Source organism: Anomaloglossus baeobatrachus, chromosome 8 (genome assembly GCF_048569485.1).
Source record: "Anomaloglossus baeobatrachus isolate aAnoBae1 chromosome 8, aAnoBae1.hap1, whole genome shotgun sequence".
Taxonomy (NCBI): Eukaryota; Metazoa; Chordata; class Amphibia; order Anura; family Aromobatidae; genus Anomaloglossus; species Anomaloglossus baeobatrachus.
Window position 1 is genome coordinate 178,899,903 of NC_134360.1, and position 19,196 is coordinate 178,919,098.

Consider the following 19,196-nt stretch of genomic DNA (forward strand, 5'->3'; position numbering starts at 1 on the left):
CCACTTTTTCTCCATTTTTTTCTCCACTTTTTCTCCACTTTTTCTCCACTTTTTTCTCCACTTTTTTCTCCACTTATTCTCCACTTTTTCTCCATTTTTTCTCCACTTTTTCTCCACTTTTTCTCCACTTTTTCTCCACTTTTTCTCCACTTTTTCTCCACTTATTCTCCACTTTTTTCTCCACTTTTTTCTCCACTTATTCTCCACTTTTTCTCCACTTTTTTCTCCACTTTTTCTCCACTTTTGCTCCACTTTTTCTCCACTTTATCTCCACTTTTTTCTCCACTTATTCTCCACTTTTTCTCCACTTATTCTCCACTTTTTCTCCATTTTTTTCTCCACTTTTTCTCCACTTTTTCTCCACTTTTTTCTCCACTTTTTTCTCCACTTATTCTCCACTTTTTCTCCATTTTTTTCTCCACTTTTTCTCCACTTTTTCTCCACTTTTTTCTCCACTTTTTTCTCCACTTATTCTCCACTTTTTCTCCACTTTTTTCTCCACTTTTTCTCCACTTTTGCTCCACTTTTTCTCCACTTTATCTCCACTTTTTTCTCCATTTATTCTCCACTTTTTCTCCACTTATTCTCCACTTTTTCTCCACTTATTCTCCACTTTTTCTCGACTTTTTCTCCACTTTATCTCCACTTTTTTCTCCACTTTTTCTCCACTTTTTCTCCACTTTTTCTCCACTTATTCTCCACTTTTTCTCCACTTATTCTCCACTTTTTCTCGACTTTTTCTCCACTTTATCTCCACTTTTTTCTCCACTTTTTCTCCACTTTTTCTCCACTTTTTCTCCACTTTTTCTCCACTTTTTCTCCACTTTTTTCTCCACTTTTTTCTCCACTTTTTTCTCCACTTTTTTCTCCACTTTTTCTCCACTTTTTCTCCACTTTTTCTCCACTTTTTTCTCCACTTTTTTCTCCACTTTTTTATACACTTTTTTCTCCACTTTTTCTCCACTTTTTTCCATTTTTTTCTCCACTTTTTCTCCACTTTTTCTCCACTTTTTTTCCATTTTTTTCTCCACTTTTTCTCCATTTTTTTCTCCACTTTTTCTCCACTTTTTCTCCATTTTTTTTCTCCACTTTTTCTCCAATTTTTCTCCACTTTTTCTCCACTTTTTTCTCCACTTTTTCTCCACTTTTTCTCCACTTTTTCTCTGTTCTTTTTCTATGGTCGGTCTACCCATTAGCTCTGCCATGCATACTGTAGCTCTACACCTACTGCACATGTTACTTTATGATTGACATCTCTTTCGTACCAGAGCTGTCTAAGCCTACTCTGACCCCATATTTGTCATTACTATATTGTCCTTGTACTGTATTATGACATTTGTATCATGTGTTTCATTTCTTGCTGTGTTGCAATTTTTTTGCTGCATCCCAATTGTACCTCTACATTGTTCGAGTTTATGTTATTGTTCTCTCACTCTTATGTGATACTGATTATTGTCATTTTTCATGATTACATGCAGATAAGTCCAATCTGACGAAGGCTCAGGCCGAAACGTCATTTGTAACTTGTTTTGGACAAAAACATATATGCTTATGAAAAAAATTTTTTTCTTAATACGGACCAATAAAGAGTGATTTTGCATTACTATCAGTTGTGACTTACTGACTTAGTCTGGGAGATTTAGAGTGCCGAGGTTACTCACTAATTTTATCTATTATTACCTCTGAGCACCTATATACCAGTGAGCAGAGCTTCCTCTACAGTAGTTCTCCTGATTAGGCATGCCCTTACCTCATGAGCAGGGCATTGCAGCTTTGGTATCACCATGACATCACAAACTGCTGGGCTTGATCTCAGGTGACTTTACAGCTAGTATCAACCCGATTTATTACCCCGTTTGCCACTGCACCAGGGCACGGGATGAGCTGGGGTGAAGCGCCAGGATTGGCGCATCTAGTGGATGCGCCACGTCTGGGGTGCCTGCGGCCTGCTATTTTTAGGCTGTGAAGGCCCAATAACTATGGACCTTTCCACCCTGAGAATACCAGACCACAGCTGTCCGCTTTACCTTGGCTGGTGATCCAATTTGGGGGGGACCCTACTTTTATTGTGTAATTATTAATATTTATAAAATAATTATAAAAAAGAGCCTGAGGGGACCTCCACATTGGATCCCCAACCACGGTAAAGCTGCCAGCTGTGGTTTTCAGGCTACAGCCGTCTGCTTTACCCTAGCTGGCTATCAAAAATGGGGGGACCCAACGTCATTTTTTTTTTTAACTATTTTTTAAATAGAAAAAATTAATGGGCTTCCCTGTATTTTGATTGCCAACCAAGGTAACGGCAGGCAGATGGGGGTGGCAACCCATAGCTGTCTGCTTTATCTGCGCTGAGAATCAAAAATACCGCGGAGCGCTACGTCATTTTTTTAAAGATTTATTTTTACAGCACTGTGATGTCCAGCAATCAAAATACAGGGAAGCCCATTTTATTTTTAGTTATTTAAATAAATAATTAAAAAAAATATATATGGGCTCCCGCTGCATTTTTTGTATTGCTAGCTAAGGGTAATCCAAGCAGCTACTGGCTGCTAACCCCCACTGCTTGGTGTTACCTTCACTGGCAATGGAAAATCCAGGGAAGCATTTTTTATTTTTTTTGCCAAAAACTACAAAAAAAAGGACGTGAGCTTCGCCATATTTTTGTATGCTAGCCAGGTACAGCAGGCAGCCACGGGCTGCCTCCAACCCCCAGTTGCCTATTTGTACCCGGCTGGGAACCAAAAATATAGGGAAGCCCGTTTTTTTTAAATTATTTCACTTATTTCATGAAATAATTAAAAAACAAATGACGTGGGCTTCGCCCCATTTTTGTGTCCAGCCGGGTACAACTAGGCAGCTGGGGATTGGAATCCGCAGCACAGGTTAGCCCGAGGTTTCTGGACAGGCCAACCTGTGCTGCGGATTCCAATCCCCAGCTGCCTAGTTGTACCTGGCTGGACACAAAAATGGGGCGAAGCCTACGTCATTTGTTTTCTAATTATTTCATGAAATTCATGAAATAATAAAAAAAGGGCTTCCCTTTATTTTTGGTTCCCAGCCGGGTACAAATAGGCAACTGGGGGTTGGGGGCAGCCGTACCTGCCTGCTGTACCTGGCTAGCATACAAAAATATGGCGAAGCCCACATAATTTTTTCAGGGGGCAAAAAACTTCTGCATACAGTCCTGGATGGAGTATGCTGAGCCTTGTAGTTCTGCAGCTGCTGTCTGTCTGTATGGAGAAGAGCAGACAGCAGCTGCAGAACTACAAGGCTCAGCATACTCCATCCAGGACTGTATGCAGAAGTTTTTTGCCCACCAAAAAAATGACGTGGGCTTCGCCATATTTTTGTATGCTAGCCAGGTACAGCAGGCAGCCACGGGCTGCCTCCAACCCCCAGTTGCCTATTTGTACCCGGCTGGGAACCAAAAATATAGGGAAGCCCGTTTTTTTTAATTATTTCACTTATTTCATGAAATAATTAAAAAACAAATGACGTGGGCTTCGCCCCATTTTTGTGTCCAGCCGGGTACAACTAGGCAGCTGGGGATTGGAATCCGCAGCACAGGTTAGCCCGAGGTTTCTGGGCGCCTCTGCTGCGAATTTCAGTCCGCAGCCGTCCCAGAAAATGGCGCTCTCATAGAAGCGCCATCATCTGGCGCTGTATCCAACTCTTCGAACAGCCTTGGAGCCGGGTGGCTTGTTGGGTAATCATGAGTTAATACTGGCTTTGTTTTACTAGCCAGTATTAAGCCAGAGATTCTTAATGTCAGGCACGTTTGACCCGGCCATTAAGAATCTCCAATAAAGGGTTAAAAAAAAACACCACACAGAGAAAAAATACTTTAATAGAAATAAATACACAGACACATTAGAGACTCCATCTTTATTACCCCCTGTCAGCCCTCCACGATCCTGCTCTTCTGTCTTCTTTCTTTCTAGTGTAGTAGTAGTGACGATTGTAGTGAGGATGAGATTCACCAGCTCATCACTTGGGGCTGGGGAACCTCCATCCTCACTACAATCCTCACTAGTGTAGTAGTAGTGACGATTGTAGTGAGGAAGGATGAGATTCACCAGCTCATCATTTGGGGCTGGGGAACCTCCATCCTCACTACAATCCTCACTAGTGTAGTAGTAGTGACGATTGTAGTGAGGATGAGATTCACCAGCTCATCACTTGGGGCTGAGGCATCTCATCCTCACTACAATCCTCACTAGTGTAGTAGTAGTGACGATTGTAGTGAGGAAGGATGAGATTCACCAGCTCATCACTTGGGGCTGGGGAACCTCCATCCTCACTACAATCCTCACTAGTGTAGTAGTAGTGACGATTGTAGTGAGGAAGGATGAGATTCACCAGCTCATCACTTGGGGCTGGGGAACCTCCATCCTCACTACAATCCTCACTACAATCGGGAAGCAGCGTGCAGCCTACACTCCGTGATTGATCACTGCTGGCTGTCAGCGATAACAGCGGTAACGCTGACAGACGCGTTACCATAGCAACGGTGCTCTCGGAGCCGCGGTTAGCGGTGACATCACCGCTAACTGCGTTGCTATGGCAACGGTGATCTCCGTTAATGACCGGCTGTGTCAGCCGGTCCCTAACGGAACGGGGAGTCGACCGTGTGCTAGAGCATGTCGCCGGTACACGGCGATACACAAATGTGCACCGTGTACCGGAGAGATGCACTCGCAGGTCCTACATGACGTGTCATAGTCATGTGACCAGTCTGTAGCCAATGAGATAATAGCCACGTGACTGGTCACATGGCTATTTTGATGTCACGATAGGTCCTGCATCTCTGCTGGCAGTGCCATCACCGGGAGGATTCAGCGATCATCGGATGGAATAGCGGCAGGAAACAGAGTGCAGAAGGGATCGCGAGGACCGGTAAGTGTTATGGCAATGTTTATTAACTGTTTGTGTACATTTATAATGCATTTTTATGTGTTTGTGATTGCCTCCCATTATAGCCTATACGTTCGAGTTCGGTTCGTCGAACGTTCGACGAGCCGAACTCGAACGGGACCCCCGTTCGGCGAACCGGCCTCGAGCCGAACCGGGACCGGTTCGCTCATCTCTACTAACGATATATCGTCGGGGTCACAGTGTTTGTGACGCACATCCGGCATCGTTGCGACATCGCAGCATGTACAGTAACACCTCTGAGCGACCTAAAATGATCACAAAAGAGGTAAAAATCGTTGGTATTGGAGAGGTCACTCCAAAACCAAAAATCGTTGACAGGTGAGTAGCGAGGTTGTTTGTCGTTCCTGCAGCAGCACACATCGGTATGTGTGACACCGCAGGAATGAGGAAACTCACCATACCTACGTCACGCCGGCAATGAGAAAGGAAGGAGGCGGGCGGGATATTCCGCCCGCTTATCTCCGCCCCTCCTCTGCTATTGGGCGGCCGCTTAGTGACGCGGCAGTGACGTCGCTATGACGCCAACCGCAGCTCCCCCTTGAAGGAGGGATTGTTCGGCGGTCACAGCGACGTCGCTGAACAGGTATGTGCATGTCATGCTGCCGTAGCGATAATGTTTGCTACGGCAGTGATCACCACATATCGCACACACGACGGGGCGGGTGCTATTGCGCACGACATCGCTAGCAATGTTGCAGCGTGTAAAGCACTCTCATGTCAAATCTGAGCCGATCACACACATCCTGCAGCTTGCACAATGTTTCGCAGCACTGAGACATGAGCACAGTGTGATACTCACCACAGGGATTTTCATGTCATTTTCCGAGTCCGAACCCCAAGCCCACAAAACTGAAGGTTCACTCATCTCTACGTTTGTCAGTTTTTTTCAGAGAATTTTCGTTGTTGTATTTCCGATTGGTTGCTATACATTGGTCCATCTTATACGGCGCTTGATGATCTTACATCAGGATTTGGTGTTTATGTGCTTTTGTTTTCTTATATGAATACTGATTAAACCATAGACTTATTGACTATCACTGCAGCCCTCCACCAGTCGGGCCTTTATGGCAGAGTGACTCGATGGAAGCCTCTTTTCAATGCAAGACATATGAAAACCTGTATAGGGTTTGGAAAAAACACATGATTGACTCCCAGACTATGAGAAATAAGATTCTCTGGTCTGATGAGACGAAGATAGAACTTTTTGGTGATAATTCTAAGTGATATGTGTGGAGAAATCCAGGCACTGCTCATCATCTGCCCAATACAATCCCAACAGCAAAACATGGTGGTGGCAGCATCATGCTATGAGGGTGTTTTTCAGCTGCAGGGACAGGACAACTGGTTGCAATTGAAGGAAAGATGAATGTGGCCACATACAGAGATATCCTGGAAGAAAACCACTTTCAGAGTGCTCTGGTCCAAAGACTTGGCCGAAGGTTCACCTTCCAACAATGAAGGCAATGACCCTAAACACATAGCTAAAATAACAAAGGAGTGGCTTTAGATCAACTATGACCATTCTTGACTGGCTCAGGCAGAGCTCTGACCTAAACCCAATTGAGCATCTTTGGAGAGACTTGAAAATGGCTGTCCACCAATGTTCACCATCCAACTTGACGGAACTGGTGTCATGCTCCGACCCCTACTGGGCAGGGGGTCAGTGCCCAGCACACGGTTCTGTACGGTCTGCCCAGCCCACTGTTCTTCCTTCCATATAGCTACTCACTTTGATGGCAGTCCTGGATCCTCTTCCAGCTCTCTGTCTGTGGCCTGCTTATCCAGAAACATGCATGCACTGAACAGATCTTCTAGGACCTTCCTTAGGCGACGCCCGCTGCATCTGCTGTGATTTAACGGGCCAGTACTCCTTAACCTGGAAGTGCTTCTCAGCCTAACGCAGAGAGGCACTGGATATATAAGGCGGCCTACCCTTCTGGAAGGTGCCTGAGAAACACCTTCCTGTCCCTAAAGGCCCCGTCACACACAGAGATAAATCTTTGGCAGATCTGTGGTTGCAGTGAAATCATGGACATATTGTTCCATTTGTACACAGCCACAAACCTGGCACTGATTGTCCACAATTTCACTGCAACCACAGATCTGCCGCAGATTTATCTCTGTGTGTGACAGGGCCTTTAGTGTGATGTTGCTTCCGTCAGGTCCTTATTCTCTGCCTTGTTGTTTAACCCCGCTCCTGTTCCTAATCTCTTTACTTTGCCTCCACTCAGAGGTGGCTGTTCCTGTCCCCTGCTCTAGCCTTCTGGGTTCCTGCGCTTCACAGGGTCCATACCTGTCTGGTCGTGATCTCTCCGTTTCAGCCCACTGGATCAGATCAAGCACCACCAGAGGAGGTTCTACCCAAATCACCTGTGTCAACATTCTTCCTACTACTGTATTAAGGCCTGACTCGGTCTTACTATCTACCTTTGCTTGGACCGGACTTCTCTAGTGCTCAGGTCGTACCTGCTGTGCTTTATCACTCAGCCATATCTACGGGTATTTTGACTATTGCTATCCAGACTGTACTTGCACTTTGGACTCTACCATAGAACACTGTGTTGTTTGGCACTGGTCGCGCTCTAATCATTAAAGTTCTTTCCTTCTTGCAAGCTTTATCCCAATCTGTTTCTGGGGTCAGCTGCCACAATCCTCTGTGATCCTGTGGGTTCACTACCGCGCTCCCCTGTGGGTAGCGCAACAACTGGAGACGATCTGCAAGGAAGAATGGCAGAGGATCCCCAAATCCAGGTGTGAAAAACTTGTTGCATCATTCCCAAGAACACTCATGGCTTTACTAGCTCAAAAGGGGGCTTCTACTCAATACTGAGCAAAGGGTCTAAATACTTATGACCATGTGATATTTCAGTTTTTCTTGTTTAATAAATTTGCAAACATTTCTACATTTCTAGGGGGGGGGGTTCTGTCAAGATGGGGTGCAGAGTATACATTAATGAGAAAAAATGAACTTTTTTGAATTTACCAAATGACTGCAATGAAACAAAGAGTGAAAAATTTAAAGGGGTCTGAATATTTTCTGTACCCTCTGTATAGTCGGTCGGCTCATCGCATTTGTTTTTTAATTTGTCAAGACCATTGAACTGAACTTACTCTACTGTTTGATCTCATTTAAAGGAGAAAAATGTTACACCAAAATGCCAAGTACTCATGATATTAAAAATATATACAAGGTGTACTTTAAGTGTTCACTTGGTGATCAAGACAAAAGCTGGGCCCCTCATGTGATTTGCTCAAGTTGTTCAAATGTTCTTTGTGACTGGTTGAATATAGGGAAAGTGGCTATGCCATTTGCTGTTCCCATGATTTGGAGAGAGCCCAAAAATCATAGTGATGATATCTACTTTTGTTTTGTCAAACTGAAGGGCTTTTCTACAAAGAACAAATATAAGATTAATTACCCTGAAGTTGAATCTGCGATTAGACCAGCTCCACATGATGGTACCTTGCCAGTTCATGTACCACCATTGTCTGGATTGAATGAAAATGAAGTAGAATATGAAGATTATGGAGCTGAAGCTACTGGCGAAGACATGGAGACCTTAAGTCAAGATGAGTATGTACCTGAAGGAGCAGCCGGAACACTTTACTCAACATAAATTAAATTATCTCATCAGAGACCTTTTATTGTCAAAAGATAAAGCTAAACTTCTTGCATCTATGTTGAAACAGAAGGATTTTCTTCATAATGATGTCAAAGTGTATTATTACCGAAACAGAAGTAACAATTTTTCACAGTTGATGGACCAATGATGTACTGTAACAATATGAATGGCCTCTTTGCAGAACTCAATCAAGAGTATTTTGTTGCAGATTGGCGATTGTTTATTGATTCATCCCAGAAAAGTTTGAAAGCAGTGTTGCTTCACAATGGATATGAAACCATCAATCCCTATTGCTCACTCATGTAATCTAAGGAAAGTTATGAAAATCTGTCAGTTGTTTTCACTGCTATACGATATAAGCATCACCAATGGAATATCTTTGGAGATTTGAAAGTGATTCGTCTGCTAATAGGAATGCAAGGAGGTTTCACAAAATATTGTTGCTTCTTGAGTTTATGGAAAAGTAGAAATTCAGTAAAGCATTATGTTCATTGTGATTAGGGACAGAGAAATGTCTATGCTCCATGTAGAGACAATGTTCAGCATAATCCTTTAGTTGCTCCAACAAAAATCTTTCTTCTTCCACTACATCTAAAGTTAGGATTGGTTAAAAACTTTGTGAAAGCCATGCAAAGACAAATTCACAAGGGTTCCAGCACATTTCCCAGAAATTCTCCAGCATTTCACCAGCAAAACTGAAGGAAGGGGCATTTGTTGGTCCTCAGATCAGAGAGCTTATGAGAGAAGATGCATTTGAAGGAACTCTAAATGATAAGAAATTGAGATCTTGGAAAAGCTTCAAGTGGATCTGTGAAAACTTCTTAGGAAAAAAACAAGTCTCCAGAATATGTTGAAGGTGTTGAGAAACTGCTGAATGCAGACCAGTGTCTTGGATGTCGCATGTCTCTGAAAATGCACTTTTTGCATTCACATTTAGATTTCTTCCCTCAAAATCTTGTGGATGTATGCGATGAACAAGGCGAGCGGACATTAAAGGGAACCTGTCACCAGATTTGAGGCCTATAAGCTGCGACCTCCACCAGTGTGATCTTGTATACAGCATTCTAATATACAGACAAAAAAGAATTTTAAATTTCAGCCTATCGTCATATCCATAGCACTCCTCAGTTCCTGATGCACGGAAACAACCAGGGCTTGGACTCCCGGAGGTAAGTAGCTTCAAACACCATAAGACAATAATCTAGCACCAGGGAAAAAAGGCTTCATCATAAATTAAAATTTAACTTTTATTGGATCCCATATTAAAATCCATAGACAGATGTATTAAAATTCTAGGAAACCTTTTTTCCCTGGTGCTGGATTATTGTCTTATGGTGTCTGATTCTAATATACACACTCGCCGTCACTGAGGTCCTGCATAGTGCGCCTGCGCAGGACCTCAATACCGGCCTGTGTGCATGACGTAGGATGCGTCATGCACGCCAGCTTCAGAAGAAGGAGGACCAAGATGGCCGAAACAGGAGGCGCCGGTCCCGGAGAACGGAGGCACCCATTCGACCAGTTTGCACCAGAGCGACCTTCTAGGTGAGTATTATAAAGTGTTTTTTAAGTTCTATATAGCGGCCTGGGCTCTTATATACAGCATGTTAGAATGCTGTATATAAGAGCTCAGTGGTCATGGTTGCAGCTTATAGGCCCCAAATCTGGTGACAGCTGCCCTTTAAAGTAATGGAACACCGCTACCAGGGTTTTTGGAATGACTCAATGATGGCAGATTACTGATGGATGTTATATAGGGACAAGCTTGAAAATTCGTATCAACGACAGACTAATCTCAAGCACTTTTAATTTCTGCTCATATTTTGGTTTCTATTTTGCATGTGAAACTATTTTGGTTGAATAAAAACTGTTTTGTAAAGTGAAGCATTTTTATCTCATATGTAGATTACTGTTTTCTTAATGTCGCCAGTATATTTTCTATACTTTATAATAATGTTGCTGCTCCATGAAAACCATACGTGCTACATAAAAACTATATACATTTTTTAAATCAGGACAAAAAGATGATTCAAAAAAGTACAAAGTCAGCTGCGATAATTTCAAAAATTATTTGTGTTATACTTCCCTAGAAATATAAATATCTCCCATGCTGCGGCCCTGTTTAAATAATTGCCCCCACGGTGCTTTTTGCACAAAATATCATCCCATACATTGCCCCTATGTATAGTATGTCCCCCATATTGCCTCTGTTAATAATATCCCCCACACAGTGCTCCTTTCCAGAATAGGCCCTCAAATTGTCCCTTTCCATAATGTTTCCCACAAAATTCCCCTTTATATAATATCTCCAGTATACTACATCTCTGCATTGAATTCCTCCTCCGCTCTTTGTTATACTGTGACCCCTTTCACAATGGCCCTAATTGCCCCATAATGTCCCAATTTGTTTTATAATGTCTGCATTGCCACATAAAGTCTCCCAAAGCTCCTTAATGTCCCATTGTAAAGTAACACTAATCCTCCTTTGCCATGGCCTCCTCGTCTAAAATTATTCCACATCTTCTGGAGTACTTACTGGTGTCCACTACGTTCTCTCCCCATCTGCAGCCCCGGCAGTAGTGTGATGATGTTAGCAGCGTACAGACCTCATCACACTGCTGCACGTTGGTGCGGAAGCTGAGGACCTCTCCTCCACCTCAGACCTGGCGCCACACTGTTCAAATGTGTTTGCGTCTGAAAGATGAAAAAAATACATTTGGATATAAGAATGGAGCGATGTTTCCAGGTTCCTTTACGCCGCATGTTGTGCAGGCCTGGACTTCAACAGTGATAAGGACCTTTGGTGATATCATAGTCACATGACCATGATGATGTCATCAAAGGTCTTTCTCTAGTCTTAAGGGTGCTTTACACGCTGCGACATCGCTAACGATATATCGTTGGGGTCACGTCGTTAGTGACGCACATCCGGCGCCGTTAGTGACATCGCAGCATGTGACACCAAGGAGCGACGATCAACAATCGCAAAAGCATCAAAAATCGTTGATCGTTGACACGTCGCTCCTTTTCATAATGTCGTTGGTGGTTCATGCCGCTGGTTGTCTGTCATTCGCTATGTGTGACACTGCAGGAACGACGAACATCTCCTTACCTGCGTCCACCAGCAATGAGGAAGGAAGCATGTGGGCGGCATGTTCCGGCTGCTGATCTCCGCCCCTCCTCTGCTATTGGGCGGCCGCTTAGTGACGCCGCAGTGACGTCGCTATGACGCCGAACGCACCTCCTCCCCTTGAAGGAGGGATTGTTCGGCAGTCACAGCGACGTCACTGAAAAGGTATGTGCGTGTGACGCTGCTGTAGCGATAATGTTCTCAACGTCAGTGATCACCAAATGTTGCACGAATGACGGGGCGGGTGCTATCGTGCACGACATCGCTAGGTATCGCTAGCCATGTCGCAGCATGTAAAGCACCCTTTAACCTTGGAAACTGTTGTGACAATAGAAATTATATTATCACTGCAGTTTATGCTTTAAACACTTGGGGCCATGGGAAGCTGTCATGTTTGCCTACCTCTAATGCCAGACCTGGCTATAGGTATTATGTTCGTTAACATGTCTGTAATTGACCAAGTCCTTTTTTCATTGGTCACAGGTATATCTTAGCTCCAGACAAGGAGTTTGGGTTTTACAACGGCTTGGAAAAGGAGGACTTCCTTTTGATTTGGACTTTTTATGTCGTTACACTAATTGGATCAACAATATAATGCCAGCGGCTGTATCTCGATGGATGCTAAAGAAATTCATGAATAACCAATTTAACCATGAACTCTACAACATACAACCTGAAGGGTAAATTAAATCACTTGCTTGATGAGAAGTTCATCTCCTTCTGTGCACACGGCATTTATATTGTGAACGTTCACCCCTGAACACTCTTTTTTTCTTTATTTTACAATATACTGTATGTTGAGTCTGATTAAATTCCTGATTCATTTTTAAAATGCTTGGATCTAAATAGTCTTAATGAAGATCCAAATTCCCTGCAATATACACAGTTAAATGATGTTTATCTCCAGTAGAGGTGAGCATAGTGGCTTTTGCATACTGTTGTTATATTGAATCTTTAATAACACTGCATGTAACAGTCACTTTCATTCTGTACAATTTTTTGTTACTTCCTTTCCATATTTCTAAGGTTATTACATACAGTACATCTAGGTGAATACACGCTGAACAAATATTTCTGGCAGTTAATCGATTAGATTAAATGTGAATACTTGGCATTACAGTAGTCATAGTTTAGGAAGGCAATCGGACTAATATGTTCAGGTGAACCCTGTAAATATGACGTTACAATTGGTTATCTTAAGTTCCTGTATTTACATTTCCTCACTTTAATATCATTTTAATCATAGATCTGAATGGAAGGAACCTTTGGTGAATGAAGAACTTCCAAGCCGTATTTTGTCTGGTTCGATCATGATAAAGCCACATGTGACAAGGTTCACCGAGACATCAGCCCACTTTGCCGATGGTTCTGTTGTGGACGATCTTGATGTCATTTTGCTTGCCACAGGTTACGACTACAGTTTCCCTTTTCTGGATGAAGCTATTGCTAAAAAGGATGAAAACAAAGGTGCATTTTATAAAAAAGTTATTCCACTGGGGATTGAAAAGCCTACAATAGCATTCATTGCATTTATCCTTCCCATTGGGCCAACTATGGTGGTGGCTGAACTTCAGTCTCGATGGGCCACTAGACTCTTTAAGGGTAAGTAATTGTTAAACCCTTACACAAAAAAATACCATCATAAACGAAGAAAGTTGTCTTTTGTATAAACTAATAGTAATAATTGTACTTTACATATCTGATTTTCAGGATTACACAAACTTCCAAGCGCTGAAGGAATAAAAAAAGAGATGCTAAAGAATGAGCGGCTTAGAAAGAAATGGTAAATTTATAAACTTATCTCAATTTGTAGACTCTTATGATGTGTATAAACTCAATGTGATAGAGCAAACATGCCAATCTGCAGAAAAATGCATGAGTTTGCAGGTACTACTTTAGTGCTACTGCGAGGTCATGTGGTCACTAATGGCCACAGGGACTATGGGATACAAGCACAAGATATAGGTCAGATTTTAGAACAAAAATTTAGAATCATTAAAGTGATTGTGTAGGATTTCTGGCATAAAACTCTTTGAAAAGTCACAAAAGTTTTGTGCCAGTTTCAGCGGGATGGCCACACTTACAACTCTAAGCAGAATCATATTATTCACCTAAGTACAGTTCACATAATTAAACTTTAATGTTGACCAGTTACTTCGGGGAGGGTACATGGGCCTCTTACACTCCTCCCCTCTTTAAATCTGGTTGTCATGATCCAGGCCGGGATACCTTGTTCCTCTTTTCCTGGTCTGACCATGTCAAGGGTTAACTTTCTCTGCCTCGTTCCTGCTCCTGGCCTGCTATATCTCTGTGCTGCAACCTGTGTGCAGTGCCAGATATATTGCTTGCCTTCGGCAGGTGTAGCTGGCTCTAATGAGTTCATTATCTGTCCTGCTGCAGTTTCCTGACCCTACTCTTTTGTTTACCTTCCCCCAACTGGTCCCTGCTCCTTAACTCCCTGTTTGTTTGGATTCCTCTGTATTTGAATTACGCTAGTTCCTGACCAGATTCAGTCTCCCCCTTCTGACATCTCGGCTTCTGACCAGCTACTGACCTTTGCTCTCGTCTGACTTGCGTTTGTATTTCCCCTTTGTACTTTGTTTATCTCTGGCATCGACCCGCCTTTCCGACTATTCTGCTACCTGGTGGTTATTTCGCTGTACCATTACTGGTCTGCTTCAGTGCAGGATTATTTTGCTCATTTTGATACATTCAGAGCAGGAATGAATGTGTCACATGGATTCATGTATTTTTACATCAATTAAGAAATGTGTTCCTCATAGCATCTGGGGGATCACTACTCTGGACCAGACCCCAAACAGAGGACAATAAAACTTTCACACTCCTTATCTATGAACTGCTGCAATATTTACTGCCACAACTTATTGCCCCCTTGCCATACCAAGAGTTCTGCCTCACATAACTTTTCTTATTTACTGCTCCATTCTATGGCCTGTTGTGTATAAATATGTGACTCTTCAGATTTTGTGTTATACCATGCCTGATGAAGAGACCTGAATAGTCTCGAAAACTTGCTATATATTACCATCTTTTCAGTTAGCCATTAAAAGGTATCAACCACTGAGGATTCTCAGTTCTTTTAAACAATTTTTTTATTCTCCTGGGCACATTTATTAAAATTTATTAAATGGTAAAAGCACATCACAGGGACTTCAGAGTTCTTAAGAGTCCTCTCCCTGGGCAGATCCCATTAAAATGTTACACACACAAAACAGGGAGCTCAAGTTTTGTTTGAGTCCTCTGCCTGGGCAGAGCCCTTAAAACCTTACAAACCAGAGGACCCGAAAAGTCCTTAAGTCCTTCAAATTTTTCCATTTACCACTTTGTGAACAGCAGTGCTTGTAGATGGTCCAGCACTGCCCGACAAGCAGGCTCACAGTCCCAAGGGGCACAGGGACAAATTCAAGGGAACAGGGACAGAGTCAATGGGACACAGTCCATAACGAAGGGTGTGTAACCCTCTCATGGTCCACAGTCCTGCAATTCAGCAGGGTGTGCGCAATGTGCACAAAATAAACCCATAAAGTAACCTTGGTCAGAGTGGAATGCGATTCTTTATCGCATTCTACTCACTCAGTTTTACTTGTTGTGTCTTTACCCTGACAAGCAGTCTCTGCAGGAAGTTATTAGAATTCACTAAAAAAGCAGTAGGAAATAGAACAGGTTTATTCCCACTGGACCTGATCAAGAAAAGCAATTGTAAGTCACTTTTTGTGTCTAGCAGTTCATCATTATACTCCAGAGAGATTCTAGTTTTTCTGCTGCCTGAGTTTAAAATTGAAAAGGTGTCTCAATATGCAGTGCAAATTAAACTTTCAGTGCATAAACGCAATTCCGTCATTGTATTTTGGGTTTTAATTTTATGGTATTCATTCATTTTTTTAGTCCCTTAGGGGTACTTTGCACGCTGCGACATCGCAAGCGATGCTGCGATGCCGAGCGCGATAGTCCCCGCCCCCGTCGCAGCTGTGATATCCTTGTGATAGCTGCTGTAGTGAACATTATCGCTACGGCAGCTTTACATGGACTTGCCCGCCCTGCGACGTCGCTCTGGCCGGCGACCTGCCTCCTTATTAAGGGGGCGGGTCGTGCGGCGTCACTGCGACGTCACATGGCAGGCGGCCAATAGGAGCGGAGGGGTGGAGATGAGCGGGATGTAAACATCCCGCCCACCTCCTTCCTTCCGCATATCCTACGGAAGCCGCGGTGACGCCGGTAGGAGATGTTCCTCACTCCTGCGACTTCACACACAGCGATGTGTGCTGCCGCAGTAGCGATGAACAACATCGGACCGTCGCGTCAGCGTAATTATGGATTATGCCGACGCTGCACCGATGATACGATTACGACGCTTTTGCGCTCATTAATCGCATCATCGAACCTTTACACACTACGATGTCGCATGCGATGCCGGAAGTACGTCATTTTCAATTTGACCCCACCGACATCGCACCTGCGATGTCGTAGTGTGAAAAGTCCGCCTTATGGAATTTAATTATAATCATAGCAAAATCACAATGTTATTTACCAGCCAAAGTCACATAAACTAACTCAAAACAGGATGCAGCAGTCCCCTCCTAATAAATGTGGAGGTAAGAGTGCAAAATACTGATGAAAGATCCACTCACAACCTACCAGTTGATGGAAGGGGTAATTGCACAGTATTAGGCTACGTGCGCACATTGCGTATTTACATGCAGTTACGCTGCGATCTGCACCGCAGCGTAACTGCATGCGTCCTGCGTCCCCGGCATAATCTATGAAGATTATGCAGGAGCCGTGCGCACGTGGCGTATTAGAGCGCAGCGCTTCGGCTGTTGCCCGAAGAGCGCGTTCTAAGAAGTGACATGTCACTTCTTTTGTGCGTATTGGTTGTAATGTTGGTCTCTCTCTCTGTCTGTCTGTCGGTCTCTGTGTCTCCCTGTTGGTCGGTCTCTCTCTCTCTCTCTGTCGGTCTATCCCTTTCCCCCCCTCTCATACTCACCGATCAGATGCACGGCTGTCACAAAGCTCCAGCGGCTTCTCTTGCTTTTGAAAATGCCGGCCACCCATTATTCAATCTCGTATTCCCTGCTTCCCCCACCCACTGGCGCCTATGATTGGTTGCAGTCAGACACGCCCCCATGCTGAGTGACAGCTGTCTCACTGCAACCAATCACAGCCGCCGGTGGGCGGGTCTATGTAGTGCAGTAAAATAAATAAATAAATAATTTAAAAAAAAACGGCGTGCGGTCCCCCCCAATTTTGATACCAGCCAGGATAAAGCCACACGGCTGAAGGCTTGTATTCTCAGGATGGGGAGCCCCACGTTATGGGGCGCCCCCCAACCTAAAAATATCAGCCAGCAGCCACCCGGAATTGCCGCATGGATTAGATGCGACAGTCCCGGGACTGTACCCGGCTCATCCAGAACTGCCCTGGTGGCAATCTGGGTAATAAGGAGTTAATGGCAGCAGCCCATAGCTGCCACTAAGTCCTAGTTAATCGTTGCAGGCGTCTATGAGACACCCCCAATGATTAACCTGGTGAAAGTAAATAAACACATACACCCGAAAAATCCTTTATTTGAAATAAAAGACAAAAACCACCCTCTTTCACCACTTTATTAAAATCCCCAAACACACCTCCAGGTCCGGCGTAATCCACGAGGTCCCGTGACACATCCAGCTCTGCTACATGAAGCTGACAGAAGCGTCAATACAACACCACCGCTCCTGTCCGCTCCATGCAGAAACTGAATTGAGTCGCGCTGTCAGCGGGGACGTCACTGAGGTAATGCCGGTGTGTGTGCAGTGATGATGAGGGCTGTAGTGTGGGAATGTGTGCGGGGATGTCAGGTTGTGTGCGGGGATGTCGGCAGTAATGTTAGGATGTGTGCGGGGATAGCGGTAATGTCGGGATGTGTGCGGAGATGTCGGGATGTGTGCGGGGATGTCGGAGGTAATGTCGGGATGTGTGCGGGAATGTCAGCGGTAATGTCAGGATGTGTGCGGGGATGTCGGCGTTAATGTCAGGATGTGTGCGGGGATGTCAGGATGTGTGCGGGGATGTCGGCGTTAATGTCAGGATGTGTGCGGGGATGTCAGGATGTGTGCGGGGATGTCGGAGGTATTGTCGGGGACTCGGGATGTGTGCGGGAATGTCGGCGGTAATGTCAGGATGTGTACGGGGATGTCGGTGGTAATGTCGGGATGTGTGCGGGGACGTCTCTCAGGTTACCCGCGGCCACAGGTCTTGGGTGGAGGACTCGAGCTGGCTGCGGGTAACCTGAGTGACGGCACCGGTGATCGCGTGGCTCACTGCAGTCACTCAGATTTGCGGTCACAGATGAGTCTTTCACCTGTGACCGCAAATCAAGCCGCGGAACACGGACAGAGTTCACCCGAGTTCATTCTGATCGCGAGGCTGTCTCCCGCAGCCAGCCATGTGCTCTTTTTGACATTCCGGTCTCAGTCGGCTCTGCTGCAAGTCTATGGGGATGCAGCAGAGCCGAGTGGGACCGCACTGTCAAAAATGTGCGCTCTGGATGCTTTTCCCATAGCAGATCAAGCATCCAGAACGCAGGAATTCTGCAGGAATGTGCGCACGTTGCGTTCTGCCGAATGCGTCTCAGAACGCAGCTTTTCGGCTGCGTTCTGAAACGCACATGCAGTGACTATTTTACGCTGCGTAATAGAACGCAACGTGCGCACATAGCCATACAGTTGCACACAGATGAGGCTACAGACTTGAACCTAATGATCATTTATACAATATACTAGAGTATCGCAGTATATTGAACAAATCATTGTTTCTGAGGAAGAAATACAGCACCAGAACCAACATTAGAACATATATATATATATATATATATATATGTATATATATATATATATATATATATATATACATATATATAGTGTATATATAGCACCAGAAAAACTATCTGTCCATAAAAGTAACACGAGAACCCCCATCAGTACACGAATGCATCGCCAGAACCACCATCAGTATAGAAATTCATCACCAGCACCAACATCATTACAGGAATACATCATCAGAACCACCATCAGTATATGAGTTCAGCACTAGAACAATCATCAGTTACTGAGAACTTAGAACAATTAGTTTCAAAATTCCCTCTCATACTAAAAGTGTCTCTGGAACTATTTCTAAACTTTGGCAACCTGAAAGCTACAATGTGCTTTGATGGTTGCAAGAACTGCCACCACAACAGGGTCATCACTTACAAAGTGTACCATCTATGTTGTCACAGGTTAAAACCGAAAAAAGACTTTTTATATTAGTAATCGATACTAAGCACCTATGTGTTAGTCAGCATGTTATATATATATATCTGTCCAAATATGTCTGTTTGTACATGTTGATATTTAGGAAGCATGTGTACAAAGCAGCTGCATTTATATAAGTATAAAGGATGTTTGAGTGTGCATGTACATAATAAGTGTGCATATGTGTATGTAGTATTAGTATCTTTAGTTTTAATG

The 19,196-nt window shown here is 43.9% G+C and overlaps 1 protein-coding gene across 4 annotated transcripts in view; it reads left to right on the plus strand.

The window, feature by feature from the left end:
* Positions 1–19,196, plus strand: part of LOC142249368 (dimethylaniline monooxygenase [N-oxide-forming] 2-like) — a 261,688-nt gene that overhangs the window by 227,654 nt on the left and 14,838 nt on the right. For all 4 annotated transcript variants that reach the window (XM_075321000.1, XM_075321001.1, XM_075320998.1 and 1 more), the window contains 3 exons: positions 12,172–12,368; positions 12,935–13,290; positions 13,399–13,471. In XM_075321000.1, the coding sequence (XP_075177115.1) occupies positions 12,172–12,368; positions 12,935–13,290; positions 13,399–13,471 (626 nt within the window). The remainder of the gene's footprint in view (positions 1–12,171; positions 12,369–12,934; positions 13,291–13,398; positions 13,472–19,196) is intronic.